The 18493-nt window shown below is 43.2% G+C and overlaps 1 protein-coding gene across 1 annotated transcript; it reads right to left on the bottom strand.

The window, feature by feature from the left end:
• Positions 1-1028: 1028 nt before the first annotated feature.
• On the bottom strand, positions 1029-18493 carry LOC139467425 (erlin-1-like). Its single transcript, XM_071248988.1, has 13 exons — positions 18429-18493; positions 17819-17916; positions 16644-16666; positions 15765-15845; positions 15409-15455; positions 14845-14906; positions 13345-13470; positions 12987-13119; positions 12653-12744; positions 11494-11583; positions 5222-5301; positions 3850-4029; positions 1029-2448 (listed from the first exon to the last, which is right to left on the bottom strand). The coding sequence occupies exons 2-13, from the start codon at positions 17904-17906 to the stop codon at positions 2437-2439; spliced, it is 1014 nt and encodes a 337-aa protein (XP_071105089.1). The 5' UTR covers positions 17907-17916; positions 18429-18493; the 3' UTR covers positions 1029-2436.

Raw genomic sequence — 18493 nt, 5'->3', positions numbered from 1 at the left:
ATTAATCGGAAGGGGTGCTAATTGGGATTGTTCACTAGCCAATATATTAGCAAATATCGCCGTGGGCGCCTATTAGAGTGGGGCGCTTATTACGTTGAATACGGTAAGCCAGTATATTGGTTGTTAATACCAATGCCAACACAAATGAAGTGGAATTAAAAACTAAACACTGCATGAGTGAGATGTTTAATCTGATCAAACTAAACACTGCATGATCGAGATGAAACTAAATACTGCATGAGTGAGATGTTCCTTTTGATCAAACTAAACACTGCATGAGTGAGATGTTCCTTTTGATGAAACTAAACACTGCATGAGTGAGATGTTCCTTTTGATGAAACTAAACACTGCATGAGTGAGATGAAACTAAACACTGCATGAGTGAGACGTTCCTTTTGATCAAACTAAACACTGCATGAGTGAGATGTTCCTTCTGATCAAACTCAACACTGCATGAGTAAGGAGATGGGACTCTTCAACATTTTTATAAGTTATTCGGCAATGTCCTAACCATCTATGTGGGGTATCAACCAGGGACACTGCACCTGTGTTCAATGTGACATGTGGAACAGACATCAGGTCCGGCAAGCTATGTCCAAGCAGCAAAGAGTAACACTAAGCACACAGGTTAGTCTTGGGGAGGCATAATGTCCTGCATGATACTCACAGAAGTAGTCTGATACCACACAATCGAGAACTCAAGATGGATGATCAGAAAACAAGTTCCAAAGAGCATCATTGTATGATAACAAAACGTGAAATCTAAATTCCTAATTTCTAGCATTGGTGAATAAATGTGCAAACAACAGGCACCTGTTACCTGCATTGACACACACACACATGCACACACATACATATACCTGTGAAACACACATATACCTGTGATAACACACCTGTGAAACACACATATACCTGTGCCACACACACACACATAGTGTATACCTGTGCCCCACACACACACCTGTGATGCACATCTGTGATACACACATATACCTGTGCCACACACACACACACCTGTACCGTATACCTGTGCCACACACCTGTGATACACACGTGGCTCTACAAGATGAGCTGAACTACACACAGCCAGCCACTAAACAACATGTCAGGTTAAAATGTACATCTTACAGCTCACAACATCAACTTCACTCACTTCTACTGCAAGACAAATATTAAAGAGGGATGTGCTCCACAGTGTGGCCAGTCAAGGTCTGATTACATAATCAGTGCCATGTGTGAAACAATGTGAAACATTGTCTCTGTGTGGTCAGGGTCTGATTACATTATCAGTGCCATGTGTGAAACAATGTGAAACATTGTCTCTGTGTGGTCAGGGTGGGGAATCACCAACTGATGTACATCATCATAAAATTCAAATTAGCAGATAACAAATTGGTGAAGTTGCCTTGAACCTAACTTGGCAGGACTCCATTCGTTCCACAGTCCAGTCCTTCTCAGAAGAGGACGTCAATAGTGAAGCCAGGCTGTAGTGACGACAGTCCCATTCACATGGAGTTATGAAGATGCTGGTTGACGGGAAGCTAACTTAGCCCAGAGTCCTGTACCACTCAAGAGAGGATGTCAGTAGCGATGACAGTCCCATTCACATAGAGTTATGATGCTTCTCAAGTGGATGTAGATGTAAGACAGAGTGATGGTGTGATGCATGGTGATGCTGACGTCTCCCCACCCCAACAACCAGGACATACACACAGATGCGCAGGTCTCACATGGAAGTTTTACAAGTGACAACATCGAACAGTAGAGATGCTCTCTCCTCTTCTGAGAAAAGGCATAAAAACAAACACCCTTCACCAAATTGATCTAACAATGGTAGGAGTGATTCTTCAGAAAAGACGTTTTTAAAACATGATTTTTTCTTGGTTAGCTATCAAGGTTTGACACAAGAAGTGTTGCTGAAGAAAGTCATCCCTTCGGCGGCACCCTAACACATGGTCCACACACAACATTCTCATCCACATATATACATGATAAAATTGACATAATCTTCACACCTTTCAGCAGAGCACTGACCATCTTAAAAAATCCTACATGGAATTTAACTGCTGAATTTTTAAAGACAAATAATTGGTGTAAGCTCTGTATACATAAACAATTACTGTATAAATAAATATTCAGAAAATTACAATTGATTGGTGGTAATTTGATGTAAAAGTAAAAGTTGAAATAAATGTTGGAGATCAAATTCTTGAACAACACTAAGGTAACGAACTAAATTACTCCTGGAAATCAAGTTTCATTTTGTTCTTTTCTCCTGGACTGTTCAGTAGAAGGCCACCTATAGCAGGTGTGGTACAAGCTGGACACCAGTGCCAATGTGCTGCTAGGATTCAGATTGAGCAAAGTGTGACAGCATCACCACTGATGTCCCCCGTGTCGATGTCCCCAACACCTCCTCCTCGTCATGGCCACAAATTACATCTTTCCCTGAAACATGGACATCATCACAGAATGAGTGTCTGCGTGGAAGGAGAGTCTTTGTGGAAGGAGAGTCTTTGTGGAAGGAGTGTCTGTGTGGAAGGAGTGCCTGCGTGGAAGGAGCTTCTGTGTAGGAGCGTCTGTGTGGAAGGAGTGTCTGTGGCAAGAGCGTCTGTGTGGAAGGAGTGTCTGTGTGGAAGGAGTGCCTGCGTGGAAGGAGCTTCTGTGTAGGAATGTCTGCGTGGAAGGAGCGTCTGCGTGGAAGGAGTGTCTGTGTGGAAGGAGCGCCTGCGTGGAAGGAGCGTCTGCATGGAAGGAGTGCCTATGTGGAAGGAGTGTCTGCATGGAAGGAGTGTCTGTGTGGAAGGAGCGTCTGCATGGAAGGAGCGCCTGCATGGAAGGAGCGTCTGCGTGGAAGGAGCGTCTGCATGGAAGGAGCGCCTATGTGGAAGGAGTGTCTGTGTGGAAGGAGCGTCTGCGTGGAAGGAGCGTCTGCATGGAAGGAGCGTCTGCGTGGAAGGAGCGTCTGCATGGAAGGAGCGCCTGTGTGGAAGGAGCGTCTGAATGGAAGGAGTGTCTGTGTGGAAGGAGCGTCTGCATGGAAGGAGTGTCTGTGTGGAAGGAGTGCCTGCGTCGAAGGAGCATCTGTGTAGAAGTGTCTGTGTGGAAGGAGTGTTTGTGTGGAAGGAGTGTCTGCGTGGAAGGAGCGTCTGCATGGAAGGAGTGTCTGTGTGGAAGGAGTGCCTGCGTGGAAGGAGCGTCTGTGTGGAAGAAGTGTTTGCATGGAAGGAGTGTCTGCGTGGAAGGAGTGTCTGTGTGGAAGGAGTGTTTGTGTGGAAGGATTGTCTGTGTGGAAGGAGCGTCTGCGTGGAAGGAGTGTCCATGTGAAAGGAGTGTTTGTGTGGAAGGACTGTTAGTCTGAAAGGACTGTGTTTTTGGAAGGACTGTTAGTCTGAAAAGAGAGTCTGCGTGGAAGGAATGTCTGCGTGGAAGGAGTGCCTGCATGGAAAGAGCGTCTGTGTAGGAGTGTCGGTTTGGCAGGAGAGTCTGCATGGAAGGACTGGTTTTTTGGAAGGACTGTTAGTCTGAAAGGAGTGTTTGTGTGGAAGGAGTGTTTGTGTGGAAGGACTGTCAGTCTGAAAGGAGTGTTTGTGTGGAAAGAGTGTTGGTGTGAAAGGCATGTTTGATCACTAACAATCCATAGTAAAGGCTGGTAAATCGTGCAACTAGTTTTGACATAAGCCAGACAAACCAGTGGCTGATATTATGAGCCAGCATCCCACATTGAGGAAAGGATGACACACAAGATGCTGAGTGCTGCAAGTCCTGATGCAACATAAACTCACACACTCACAGAAATGTGACACAATGTTAACACACAAAGACCAAATCGATCATGTTTCTCGGTACCTTTCCAGTCGCCCCCTTGTCTCCACCTTTGTCTGCCCCATCTGATGCTGATGCTGATACTGAAGGTATCCCAAAGCTGTCCAGGAATATGCCAGGAATACTGTTACCAAAGTAAATTTTGCTGTTCTGGGCTATGGACTGGTACTTCATCATCTCCAGGTACTCGGGGGTTAGTTTTTTCTGGCAACAGAAATGTCTTAGTTACTCACGGCTGTATCAAGACACCTTCAAACAGTCTACATACAAACAGAATTTCTCTTGAAAATAGTTTACATACCAGCTCTCCAGGTAAACAACATTATCATACCTCAATGTCAGAATGATGAGATCTGATTGGTCCACGTGATTGTGATAAAATACTGTGTAACCCACCTTGGAGGGTAATAAATTTCTCAGCGGGGGAATAAATCTTTCATACCCCACTATGAGCAATACTGGCTGCACATGAATTTGTGAGGAGCAGAATAAATCCCTTATATCCCACTTCAAAGCAATATTCCAGCAATATCATGGAGGGGAACACCGGAAATGAGCTTCACACATTGTTCCCATGTCGGGAATCGAACCCAGGTCTTCAGCATGACGAGGGAACTATACATGATGGAAGTAGAGGTGACTATTGGGGCTATTTTCACTATTGCGATTGTATTGCAATAGTAGCCCGTACTATTGTAACAGTATTGAGATAGAAGTAAACCAACTTGAATGCTTGATAATCAAAGTAATCAATGTAATAAAAATGAATAAAGCATTGCTGACAATCTACATGTCGGCCATTTTCCTCCCTCTTGCTGGCCTCAATCAAAGCGAATCTAATCTGTAGCTGTGGTAATCCTTGCCTACCAATACAACAGACAGGTGTCAACACAACAGACAGGTGTCAACACAACAGACAGGTGTGAAATTCGCTTGATTTATGCTTTATTTATCATGCTCATAACTTATTACAACTATTGAAACTATCGTTGTTAGACCTACTATCAACAATGATATTGGCATTCTATAATTCCTATCGACAGCACCATCATAGGGCAATAGAAAAAAGTTCTGAGGTCTGTAAGTAATCAAATCTGGACCAGACAATCCAGTGATTGACATCATGGGAATCCATCTATGCAAGTTAGATGACATACATCAACCAATTCAGAGAGCCTGATGGCTCCATCCCGTTAGTCGCCTCTAACAACAAGCATAGGTTGTTGAAGATCAATTCTAATCCAGATCTGCACGGGGTAGACCTTCTATGAAGAGTTTTTCAGATGTTCACACAGAAATATTGTGATCAGAGTTAAAAATAAATTTAATGAGTTTGCTACTAATAATGTGAAAAAGTGCAGTTGCACATCAATATCAGGGTCCCGCCTATTCTTACCATGTTGGAGTCTGCCTCCATCTGTGCCTTGTAGGATTCTGCATCAGCCTTCGCCTTCTCGCGGGCCAGATGGGTGGAGTCTATACAGTCACAATATGAGTAGTCCACAATGACATGAGTGAGTGAGTGAGTGAGTTGGGTTTAACGCCGCTTTTAACAGTATTCCAGTCATATCACGGCGTGTCAGCTTAATGTGGAAGGAAAGCCCGAAGTGATGCAGGTCTTAGACGTTTACCACTTAGGTTAAACCCACGAGCACAAGTATGGTGCTGACAAACCTAGAAACATAATCGGGGCAAACCGGGATTCGAACCCACAATCATAGGTTTCTGGCGTACCCAAGGGACGCAACTCTGCACAGTGAATTGCGGTGCCTTAGACGACTGGGCCACCCGTGCCCCCACAATGACATGAACAATTCTTGTGGTGATCCCCAAAAACATTATTCAGTAAAATCTTAATATTTTTTACATTTGTATACTTATCCGGCATTAAACCTTAATACATTTACTGCTGGGTTATTTTTTAAGAAAGATGAAGCTGTGTGAGGTTCAGATGAAAAAGAAGTTATTCCAACTAGTTGTGTGGCTAATCCCTTCACACAGAGCCCATGGAAGTGATGATGTCATGGAACAACACATTACTGCTTGATCTTAACACCGTGGGGAGGCAACTCTGCGACGGGTGGGCCATTTTAGACGTAGTAATGCACAATATGCATACAAATTTTTTAAAAATCTAGCTTTTTAAAAATTAATCACGCATTACTCCTTAATGCAGCTGAATTGGACAGTATGGAGGTGGGCAAACCTTTAGATGTGATCCTCAGGAGACTCCGTCAAAAAGTCCAGGCAACTGTCACATCATCCTTTTGCCATAACTAGAACCAAGGCAACCATTCCCGCCAGAGTAAAACCGAGAGTGTGAGGAATGTAGAGAGAGTGAGTTGGGTTTAACGCTGCTTTTAACAGCTTTACAATTATATCACGGCATGTCAGCTTAATATGGGAGGAAAGCCCAAAGTGATGCAGGTCTTAGACACTTACCACTTCGATGAAACCCACGAGCACGTGTATGGTGCTGACAAACCTAGAAACATAATCGGGACGAACCGGGATTTGAACCCACAATCATAGGTTTCTGGTGTGCCCAAGCGACGCAACGCTGCACAGCGAATAGCGACGACATAGACGACTGGCCGTCCCCGTGCCCCCATGAGGAATGTAGAAATCCAGGTAAAAGAACAGTAGAAGAAAACAGCAGATGCTAGAGTCTAAAACTGACTAACCGACTTGCTGGTCAATGACCAGAGGACCAAAAATGTGGACGGCCTCGCAGTTGTCTAAGGCCACGTCCCTCAGGTAGTGGCTGGCGAAAACTGTCGGATCTCCAGAAGGATCCTTCCATGATGGATCTGATGAAGCAGTTGCTCGGATCTCATGTGGAGTGTTGTAGCAATGGTGCTGCCCTTGAGGTGTTGTTAGCTGTGCAAAAAAAAGAAGGAATTGTGCCAAGAATTGGAGACTCAGAAGTAGGAATCCTGATGCTCCTACTTACAAAATGACTCAAAGGGTGGCCACTTGTCATCATACAGTCTCGGGGGAGAAGGTCTATGTACCATGGCTATGGCTTTGGCTGTTCTAGCCGAGGAGCTCTTGGCGCCAAAGGCCCTTTGAAGCTGCAGCAGGTGTGCATATGAAACCTGCTTGGCACGATCAAAATCAGAACGAGGCCCCTGGGTTGCCCTGATCTTTTGAAGCACCCTGGAATGAAGTACAGGTGGTGGAAAAGTGTATGCTCTTAGGCCTTCCCAAGGGACTGACTGGATAGCCGAGAAGCTGACACACCAGGTTGAAGACTTCGGGGGGGAGGAGCTTCCACTCCATGGGAGCCACCTTGTCCTGGCCTGGACAGAGCATCCGTGAGGAAATTATGGCAACCTGTTCTGATATGCTGGACAAGAAATTGCAAGACCAGTCAATCTACCAGATGGAAACAGCATTGAGTGAAAGTGCTTTGTACACAGGTAGCTTAGACACCAGACCACTGTGATGTTGTCTGTTGAGAAGGCTACCATGGCATTCTGGAGACGATTCTGCAAGTGAGATATTGCCAGAATGAGCACTTCCAGTTCCAGGTTGTTTATGTGCCATGTGGGCTTATCATCAGCCCACAGCCCTGAAGCAGTCTGGTCCTCCAGGTGTCTACAAACAGGCATAAAGTAGGCATTGGCTCAGTCAAGGAGACTCCTAAGACATTCAACTCCACTATCCAACACAGGAGATGAGGTCTGAGGTGCGACGGTAGGACGCTGGATTCTGGTTCTTGAGCAACCTCAACATTATCATCCGGAAATACGGGGGGCATTCAAGATAACGCTTATAGAATATTGACAGATTGTGGATCATCCGTAGATTGTCCGAGTCCTTTTTGGGAACAAGGAATACGGGAGGGTAGAAGCCTGGTGTTATGGCAGGGGCATCTACAATCTCTATGGCCTTTTTGTTTAGTAATATGTTGATGTTGTCCGACATATGCTGATGTTGATTTTGAGGGTAAATGCATGACAGCGGTGAGGTAGTCAGGGGAAGATCTGAAAGCAGTGAGTGACGATTCCCCTGGCGGAGGATGTTCGTCACATAGGGGCCATCCAAGATGGCCCAATTTTGACAAAATCGGCCAAGTCTCCCACCTACATTGGTGTCAATTTCTGGAATGACTGGGGGTGGGAGTTTGCAGTCGTTGATGTCTGGACTTAAGCGGACCATCCTTGTCCTGGTACTTACCTCGACGAGGATGGTAGTTGCCTTGTTGTCTTCTCTTACCCTCTCCTTTGCCATGAAAAGATGGGGTGTCCTAGGAGTGGTCCTTGAAAGAGGCCTGTCATGGCTGATAGTTCCCAACCTTGGAGGACTCGTGGCATGTGTAGTGAGACACATGTTCTGAAGCATTGAGGGCAACCTTGTCCCGAGCGTAGCTAGAAACACAGGAGTGCGTATCGGAGACCTCTCCTTTGAAAGGGAAGATGCGGACCAAGGTTGGCATAGTAGCTTGGAGTCCCAGTCCCTTGCTCAGTTAAAGCCAGGTAGCCAAGGCAGTGAGTCGAAGTGATCTCAGCCAGAGCAGCCTTGAGATCATTGTGCATGTGATCTATCTGATGTTGCTGGTAGACCATAACTGTCCTCAGATGATCCATCCAATTAGGATTAGTGCCTGTCAGGTCCTGATCAATGGCTCAAGATGAAGATAGAGCAGACAAAGGTTTAAGAGAGCACCGAATATCCGTCTCCAAAGCCAACCACATGTCTGGGATGCTGATGGTAGGCTTGGAGGAGCCAGTCATGCGATGGAGATCCTCATCCACAGCACGAGGAAGACACTAGAAACAACAGCGCAGGCAAAGGTGGCAGCTGGAGTGGAGGTGCTACAGGTGTAGGAAACAGCTGAGGAGCCAATGACTGATGGAACCCAGACTTCATGAAAGCTTGCATCCAAGCCAGGTCCATGTAGGGTGCCGGTAGAGGCCAGGGCAGCACCTGCTTGAACGGCATGAGCATTGGTGGGAAGCCAGTCGGAATACCAAACCCCGAAGGGTTGAAGATGCAGGCACATGAGGAAGTGCTGTGTAAGGCCCGGAGGTGCAGGTGTAGGCACAGACAGAATAGGACATGCTTGGGCAAGTGTCGACATCAGGGAAATCAAAGGCTCCTGGGTAGGCGTAGATGTCTGCATGGACGGCTTCTACCCAGAACTAGACGACAGGGACACAATGATAAGTGTGGCACGGGTCTCTAGCGGGAGCTCTTGAGAATTTGACATCCTAGAGTGTCTGAGGGCCTGCTGAGTGCAGGCTTTTGAGAAACCTGGGGGTACCTGGAAAAGCAAGGTGGTGAGAGGGGCGAGCAGAAGCTAGTAGCTAGACCATGAAGCAAGGTGGTGAGAAGGGCGAGCAGAAACAGGTAGATACACCATGAAGCAAGGTGGTGAGAGGGGCAAGCAGAAACTGGTAGCTACACAATGAAGCAAGGAGGTGAGAGGGGCGAGCAGAAGCTGGTAACTCAACATGAAGCAAGGTGGTGAGAAGGGCGAGCAGAAACAGGTAGATACACCATGAAGCAAGGTGGTGAGAGGGGCAAGCAGAAACTGGTAGCTACACCATGAAGCAAGGAGGTGAGAGGGGCGAGCAGAAGCTGGTAACTCAACATGAAGCAAGGTGGTGAGAGGGGTGAGCAGAAGCTGGTAGCTACACCATGGAGCAAGGTGGTGAGAAGGGTGAGCAGAAGCTGGTAGCTACACCATGAAGCTAGGAGGTGAGAGGGGCGAGCAGAAGCTGGTAGCTACACCATGAAGCTAGGAGGTGAGAGGGGCGAGCAGAAGCTGGTAGCTACACCATGAAGCAAGGTGTGAGAGGGGCGAGCAGAAACTGGTAGCTACACGATGAAGCAAGGAGGTGAGAGGGGGAGCAGAAGCTGGCAACTACACCATGGAGCAAGGTGGTGAGAGGGGCGAGCAGAAGCTGGTAACTACACCATGAAGCAAGGTGGTGAGAGGGGCGAGCAGAAGCTGGTAGCTACACCATGGAGCAAGGTGGTGAGAAGGGCGAGCAGAAGCTGGTAACTACACCATGAAGCAAGGTGGTGAGAGGGGCGAGCAGAAGCTAGTAGCTAGACCATGGAGCAAGGTGGTGAGAAGGGTGAGCAGAAGCTGGTAGCTACACCATGAAGCAAGGTGGTGAGAGGGGCAAGCAGAAACTGCTAGCTACACCATGAAGCAAGGAGGTGAGAGGGGCAAGCAGAAGCTGGTAGCTACACCATGAAGCAAGGTGGTGAGATGGGCGAGCAGAAGCTGGTAGCTACACCATGAAGCAAGGTGGTGAGAGGGGCAAGCAGAAACTGCTAGCTACACCATGAAGCAAGGAGGTGAGAGGGGCAAGCAGAAGCTGGTAGCTACACCATGAAGCAAGGTGGTGAGATGGGCGAGCAGAAGCTGGTAGCTACACCATGAAGCAAGGTGGTGAGATGGCGAGCAGAAGCAAGTAGCTACACCATGGAGCAAAGGTTGATTCAGTCCAAAAACAAGGGGTGGGGGTTCCTGCTAGACTTCTCACCGTAGCAGTGATTTAAATGAGAAATCAAAAATCTGCGATTTAACCAGAGGCCATAATTACAAGTTGGACAACAACAAAAAAAGAGAATGTTAAGGCAGTTTTTAGCCCCAAAACAGGGCAGTAAAATGATAAAATTATGCAGTATAAAAGTGAAAAACACTTTAATTACCAGTCAGGGAGCTTTTGGTATGAAAAATATAAAAGAATAACCAAGTAACAATAAAGAATAAAAGACATGAGACACGAGAATGTGACCACATGGGAAATTCAAAATGACTAACTGAAACAACATAACAATGATTTTTACAGGGACTTGTAGCCATCATCATGAGCAACATATTGATGTGATGGCAAAAATATATGGTAGGACGTGAAGACATAATCCAAAAGAATGAAATAAATCGCAAATAAATACTGAAGAGAGACCAAGCAAAGAGGATGCCTGTAGATTAGCTGGAGCTTTATTATACACGACTTGTCAGTCTGGTTGACAAGCAGTAATGTGAGGATCCGTGACATCATCACTTCCATGGTCATGTGGGCGCTATGTGACAGGATTAGCCACACAACTAGTCGGAACAACTTCTTTTTCAGCTTGATTTCACACAACTTTGTCTTACTGTAAAAAAACAGCAGTAAATGTATTTAGGAGTAACGCAGGATGAGTTACAAAATATAGTTCTTTGACAATAACATACAAAAACTTGGAATTCTGATACTTTCATTTTGGAAAGTCTTGGTGACACCTGTGGAAAAAATATTCTTTAAGAGACATCATTAGTGTGTTCATCCATGCAACTGTTCACTTTATTGATTGTCAATCAGCCGATTCATAAGTGACAACCCAGAAGAAGATGGAGTTCCACCTTCTGTACCAGGTAAGCTAACTATACAGCAGCTGATTCCTCTGTGACAGAGCAGGGATCATATTGTATTCCACCTTCGTTACCAGGTTAGCTAACTATACAGCAGCTGATCCATCTTTGACAGCTGCGGAGAATATTGTGTTCCACCTTCTGAAGCAGGTGAGCTAAATGTACAGGAACTGATTCATCTTTGACAGCTCAGGAGAATATGGTGTTCCACCTTCTGAAGCAGGTGAGCTAAATGTACAGGAGCTGATTCATCTGTTGAAGAACCCTGAGAGAAGATTGTTTCCTCTTACCTTCAATCAGTGACATCCGCTTCTCAGACTCTTTCTCCATCACCTTCTGTTCCCACTGAATCTTGGCCACTAAAGCCACCTTCTCTGCCTCTGTTGCGGGAAAAACATATCAAATGTTGTCAAAGGCTTAACCATGTGGTCCTGAGGTAATACTTAACATCCAGGAACTACGAACTACCAGGGGTCAACACCCAGGAACTTTGAACTACCAATACTTAACACCAAGGAACTATGAACTACCAATACTTAACACCAAGGAACTATGAACTACCAATACTTGACACCAAGGAACTATGAACTACCAATACTTAACACCAAGGAACTATGAACTACCAATACTTAACACCAAGGAACTATGAACTACCAATACTTAACACCAAGGAACTATGAACTACCAATACTTAACACCCAGGAACTCCAAACTATGAATACTTAACACCAGGAACTACCAATACTCAACACCCAGGAACTATGAACTACCAATACTTAACACCCAGGAACTATGAACTACCAATACACAACACCAAGGAACTATTAACTACCAATACACAACACCCAGGAACTATGAACTACCAATACACAACACCCAGCAAGTATTAACTACCAATACTTAACACCCAGCAAATATTAACTACCAATACTCAACACCCAGCAAGTATTAACTACCAATACTCAACACCCAGCAAGTATTAACTACCAATGCTCAACACCCATGAATATTGAACTGCCAATACTTAACACCCCGGAAATATGAACTACAATTACCTAACACACTAATACTCAACCCCCAGGAACTATGAACTATCAATACTTAACACCCAGGAACTATGAACTACCAATACTTAACACCCAGGAACTATGAACTACCAATACACAACCCACAGGAACTATGAACTACCAATACTTAACACCCAGGAACTATGAACTACCAATACTCAACACCAAACAAGTATTAACTACCAATTCTCAACCCTCAGGAACTATGAACAACCAATACTTAACACCCAGGAACTATGAACTGCCAATATTTAACACCTAGGAACTGTGAACTGCCAATCTTCAACTCCCATGAACTATGATCTACAAATTACCAATTCTCAACACCCGGGACTATGAACTACCAATACTCAACACCCGGGATCTATGGCGCCAGAAATACCTATGATGGCCTTCTTGCGTTCTGTCTCTGCCTCCTTCTCCACGACCTTCTGTCTCTGGATGCTGATGAGCAGCTTGGTTTTCTCTGCCTCCCTGCAAAAAAACCCATTGTACATCACCAGGGACATCAAGTGGAGACATTGCACTTGTAGCAATCCCTACAAATTTTGGATTGCAATCAATCTTTTCATTTCCAAAACACAAGCCTTGAGAACAGTTTTGGTCTGATCAATGAAACAATCTCGCTCCAACTCAATATATCCTGGTATTGAAGTGACAAAATATTCACATTATCATAAAACAGTCACACTTACATAGAAACAGAATACACTCACATTGCTTCATAGTTCTTCCTGATGGTTTCTGGGATCTTTGGTTTGGTGACTCGGACGGCTTGTACAGTCAGTCCTGGTGCAAGGGTGTTCAGATCCTCTTGCAGGGCCTTCTTTAGGTTCTCATCAATCTGATCTGTTAAAAAAACATCACTCATAAATCGTTGGTTCATTTCATCTTTTTTCTAAATCCATAAACATTCTGGATCACAATATGAGAATTTCCTGATTCCATTTGACGGACGCAGAGATTGGGTCATGTGACACCTTGAACACTGAATGCCTAAAACACATGAACACATGGTATCAGTGCAAAATGTGATACAACAGGCCTACTAACTTGTATTGCTGCAACACTTACCGAAGAGATCAATGTAGACCTCCTGGAGATTGTGAACGCTACAGAACTGGTTCAGCTCGTGGTGGATCTTGTTGTAGATGAGAGTTTTGTCATAGTCGGCAGTGTAGTTCTTCACAACATTGAAAACTAGGAAGAAGTTGAATAAAACTACATATAAATATTCCGTGGCAAAAATGAGGTACACTGTACAACTATGTCTAAAAATAGTATGTCATCAGTCAAGACTTCAAAGTAACAGACAAATCAAACACACTTCCTTACAAATGAAACTAGTTTCTTATAATGCTGATAATCCTCTTACTATTAGATCACAGTGCAGAAATTGTTTGGTGAATATTTTGTCCTGATCAGCTATATAACATCAGCATCACTGCTAATGCAACGAAGTCTGAAATTGATAAATTTGTTGTCAATAGCAACAATCCAGGTCAAAAGGGCAATTACTCACCACCAAAAGAAACGCGAACCATAGAAACACATAGAGAAGTATGTACGTAAAGAAGAGATGTTTCCTACGTGTACCATTTAATGTCAAAACTAATAATCAGCGTTACCAGAGAGTGTCCTTATTCCTATTGCGATATGCTGCATGTGATTTCCAAACTTTACAGGCTAATCCTGCACGAGACAGATGGTGCATCTCGAGTCATGGATCTACGTTTGCGTTCATGAGTGTCCATTCATACACCATACCAGTATATTTGTTTGTGCATTGAACCAATCTAATATCTGTTGAATATGAGTAACTCTTCATATATTAACCAACATGTATGGTATTCACATTTCTTTTGTCGGTGAGTACATAATGCAAACACTTCCGCCATATTCATCACGTTCATGGGAGAAGTGGTCACATTTTATTTGACAGAAAGTATGGGTTACTATACTGAAGACCTGTTCTGCACTGGAACCGTCTATCCCAGTCAGTAATACACAACAGACTCAGTGACAGTGAGGGAGGAAGTCAGATGTAACACCCCTTTGAACAGTTTGCTTGTTTGTTGTTTTATGCCGCACTCAGCAATATTCCAGCTATATGACATCGGTCTGTAAATAATCGAGTCTAGACCAGACAATCCAGTGATTGACCTCATGAGCATCGATCTCATGGGATACGAGGACATACATCAACCAAGTCAGTGAGTCTGACCACTCGATCACCTTTAACAGCAAGCATGGGTTGCTGAAAACCTTTTCTACCCCGGATCTGCACGAGTCCCTTCGAACAGTATTCAAGTCATATCACGGTATGTCAGCTTAATGTGGGATGAAAACTCAAAATGATGCAGGTCTCAAGATAGACCACTTTGGTAAAACCCACAAGTACAGGTATGGTGCTGACAAACCTAGAAACATAATTGGGGCGAACCGGGATCCAAACCCACAATCAAAGGTTTCTGGCGTACGCAAGGGATGCAACAGCGAATTGCCATACAAGACACAGTAGAGAAACAACATTCAGGCAATATATGTTATGGGTATTGTTAAACGTTCGCTCACCTGAGGAAACGCTTAATTTGTTGACAACTTCAATTCTTTCAAAATATATTATCACTCCTCCACTGAAAAAGAAAACCGTCAATCACACCATGGACTTAAAGAGGGGCTGACTTTAAAGATCAATTTTACTGTGGCAACACTACCACAATAGATAAAAGCACCGTTGTAAAATAGGCAATACCAGTAACAGTTATTCTCCTACAGCCAAAGCGTCTAAAGCTGTTATTCCCACCTATGAGTTATCCAAGCAAATGTTATTTTTTTCAAAAGCTTATTTCCATTTGTTTGTTTGTTGTTTAATGCTGCACTCAGCAATATTCCAGCTAAATAATGGTGTTCTGTAAATAATCGAGTCTGGACCAGAAAATGCAGAGGTTGACATAATATGCATCAATTCACGCCACTGGGATGTAATGACATTCATTAACCAAGTCAGCAAGTTTTACCACCCGATCCCATTAGTCCCCTCTTTCAACAAGCACAGTCGCTTTATATGGCAAGCATGGGTTGCTGAAGACCTATTCTACACGGGGAGCTTATTTACAAACTGCTTCAGACACCTACCTCGTACCACAGGGAACATTCTTCACTTCATCAGTCTGCAAGGTTGTCTGAACAAACACAGAAATATTTCAGGCATGACCTATATAAAACGTGTTCTGACAAAAAGAAATATTCCTTGTCATACACTAGACATATCAATCAAAGAAGGAAAGGAACATGAGGAATAAGTCTAGTTTGACTAGGATACTCTTATAAAATCAGTAATCATGACAAAAAGGCAGGAAGATGGCACACTACTGTAGACATCAGGTACCATCCATTTCCACAAATATTTATCATCAACATTCTTGTCACTCCTTATGAAACACAGGGAAAGCTATACTTCTAATTACACATCAACTGTTTTCTTCACGTACCTGTACAGATCTGAAAGTTGTTAAGCCTGGAATCTGGAAATGGTAGCCTGGGTCACTTGTTGAACTCAATAAGGCTCCTCCCTGTAACCATGACAACACATTTTCGAAAAAGCACATTCTGCTTGTCAGCTGGGTTGGTTCCTGTTGGAACACACGCTAACAACATGGCCTCTAGACAGGTCTAGATAAATCCCTGTGTACATTCTAAAAGCATTCTTATACAGTGTTTTTTTACTGAAATGTACATCGCAAGTTGAAATGATAAAGTACTTGTTAGAGCTCTGTGTGAACACAGAAAATCTCCCCACAGTTTAATGTTAACATGCTTCACAAAGCAAAAGACAGTAAACAATTTGATGATATTTGTCCTAACTGTACTTCTGGTGAAATTGAATACAAATTTCATGACTATTTATTTGTAATACGTCCAATTATTTCAAAGATAACTCAGATATAAACACCTTTCCAATCATCATGAACATCCTATATTAAAAACTACAAATGTCATACCAAAATTACTGATTTACTTAACATGCTTAATACTAAAATTGTAGATCATATCCATTTATGAGATGTTTTTTAATAAAACATTCATTCTAAACAAATGATAGCTAGATTTGCTTCAGTTCCTGTTTAGGGACAAACAAAAGATGTGCTGATTTCAGTTGTACTCTGTGCCATGAGATCTTCACTCCTGAATAAACCTGTTGGTTTGTCTGTCAATTTAGCAGGTTTAGGGCTTATTTCTATGTTTAAGAAAAAACTCAAATCACTATTTCATTTTCATTCTCATGGTCATGGTAACAATTTTGTCAGACACAATTTGCAATGTACATGGTATCATAATCAGATCATGCTATGAAGAAATCATCAACTTACTCTGTAATAAACACCAACATGTCCTGAAAACAAATGAAACAAACATCATAAATGAAAACAAATGGACAAAGGAACAACTATGATGTCTATTTCAGGCAACAATATGTCAATCATGAACATGAGGCAGGGTAACAACAAGTACCATCTTTCAACATCTTTTGGTATGACGCGGTCAGGGGATCGAAACACAAACCTTCCGCTCTCTGAGTAGATGCTCTATCCACTAGACCATGGTGAGTCTGTGTGAAAGGAAACATCCCCACTACTACACACTTGTAAAAATATAATTAAATACCAATAAGGATCATAAGGTGCAATATTGTACCCCTAAATATAAAAAAAAGGTATGTCTAGCTCTGCCTAAATTATCAAAAGGCCACAGTGTTGAAGGTGAAAGCTGTATCGCTGATTCTGGCACACGAAGAGAGATTCTTTAAAACCACTGTTTCTGAATCTGTCAACTGAATTAGCCATGTGTGCCTCAGTAGGCAATATCAGCAGCATAGTGACATGGATTTGTATATTGGGCCATGAAAGAAAACCATTGTGGACAGAAGCACATAACTCACTGAACATTGCTGAACCAGAAAACAGGTGAAAGAAGGTTGTTACACGTTTAACTACCGTACAAAAGATGACACTGTGAAATTAAGTAGCATCAACGTTAGTGACCGAAAATTGGACACCTTGGAAAGATAACGATTCAAATACGTAACAAAAAAAATAAATATTCATATTGTTATGTTACATTGTCAGCAGAATATGTTTTCTAATCTGCAACCTCTAAAGCTTAACACAAAACTCTTTGCAGCCATTGTAATATGTAGCTACTAGCCGACTCATCTCGCATCAAAATATGGGGCTGTGTACTCACGGGCAGATGACCACGGAGTATATATGATGATCACTTTGTTGAATTAATGAGACTGATTAATGAGTGATTTCGGTAATTCTGAGTCAGAGTGCGAGAATATCGGATTAACAGGTCTAAATACCACTAATATAATCGGTTCCCATCATTAGTGTCGGATATAGCCAATTGTCGGATTAATGAGAAAATTGGATTGCTGCATGAGGGCATGTCCCATAGAGTTTAAAATTTAAGGTTGCAGCTTAATCATGTAATAGTGGAATAGTCACCGGTCTAGTGCCTAGTTAGAGAACGAAACATGTACCTTCCTCTATCTTGTGGATAGAGAAGTTGATAAAAACTGCCAGTGCCACACCGACCACACCCAAAGCCGTCACCACTGTTTGAGCCATGTCTCCAGCCCTGCAATATGAAGCCGATGCTGCAATCTTCAATACATTCAATTTACAAACACTACACCACTATTTCTCCCCGGCGGATTTAATTCGTTCTCGATCAGTTTGCCATTAGGAGTTGAAACGCAATCCTCACGACATGGGAGCGGAATGAAATCTACATTTGCTTGGGTTTGTAAATCATAAATGATATGATAGTGTCAGTAAAAACAAATTTTAACATTTGGCTCTTTCTTAGTTATAAACTTACTTTGGTTGAACTGTCTACTGTCGATATTTAGAGTCTACAAGTCTTAGTAACAACATATAGGCGATGTCTCTCACACAACAGTGATATTCTCGTGATATTCATGAGCAGCTACACCGACTGAATAAGGTAAATGTCGACCACAGAGCAAATCTAGATCTTATTATATAGCAGATGTTGCAAGCATGCTATTACTTTCATCACAATCCTATTTTTATACAGTAATCTATGTCGCTTAACCAGTTGACGACAAATATACCGTAACAACCAACCTAACACACTCCAACACGTGTAGAAAGTTCACTTCCGTATTTGGGAAGCAGCGCCCCCTTGTATT

Source organism: Haliotis cracherodii, unplaced genomic scaffold (assembly GCF_022045235.1).
Source record: "Haliotis cracherodii isolate W230 unplaced genomic scaffold, xgHalCrac1.p SCAF_2, whole genome shotgun sequence".
Classification (NCBI taxonomy): Eukaryota; Metazoa; Mollusca; class Gastropoda; order Lepetellida; family Haliotidae; genus Haliotis; species Haliotis cracherodii.
This window is presented reverse-complemented; position numbering and strand designations above follow the sequence as displayed.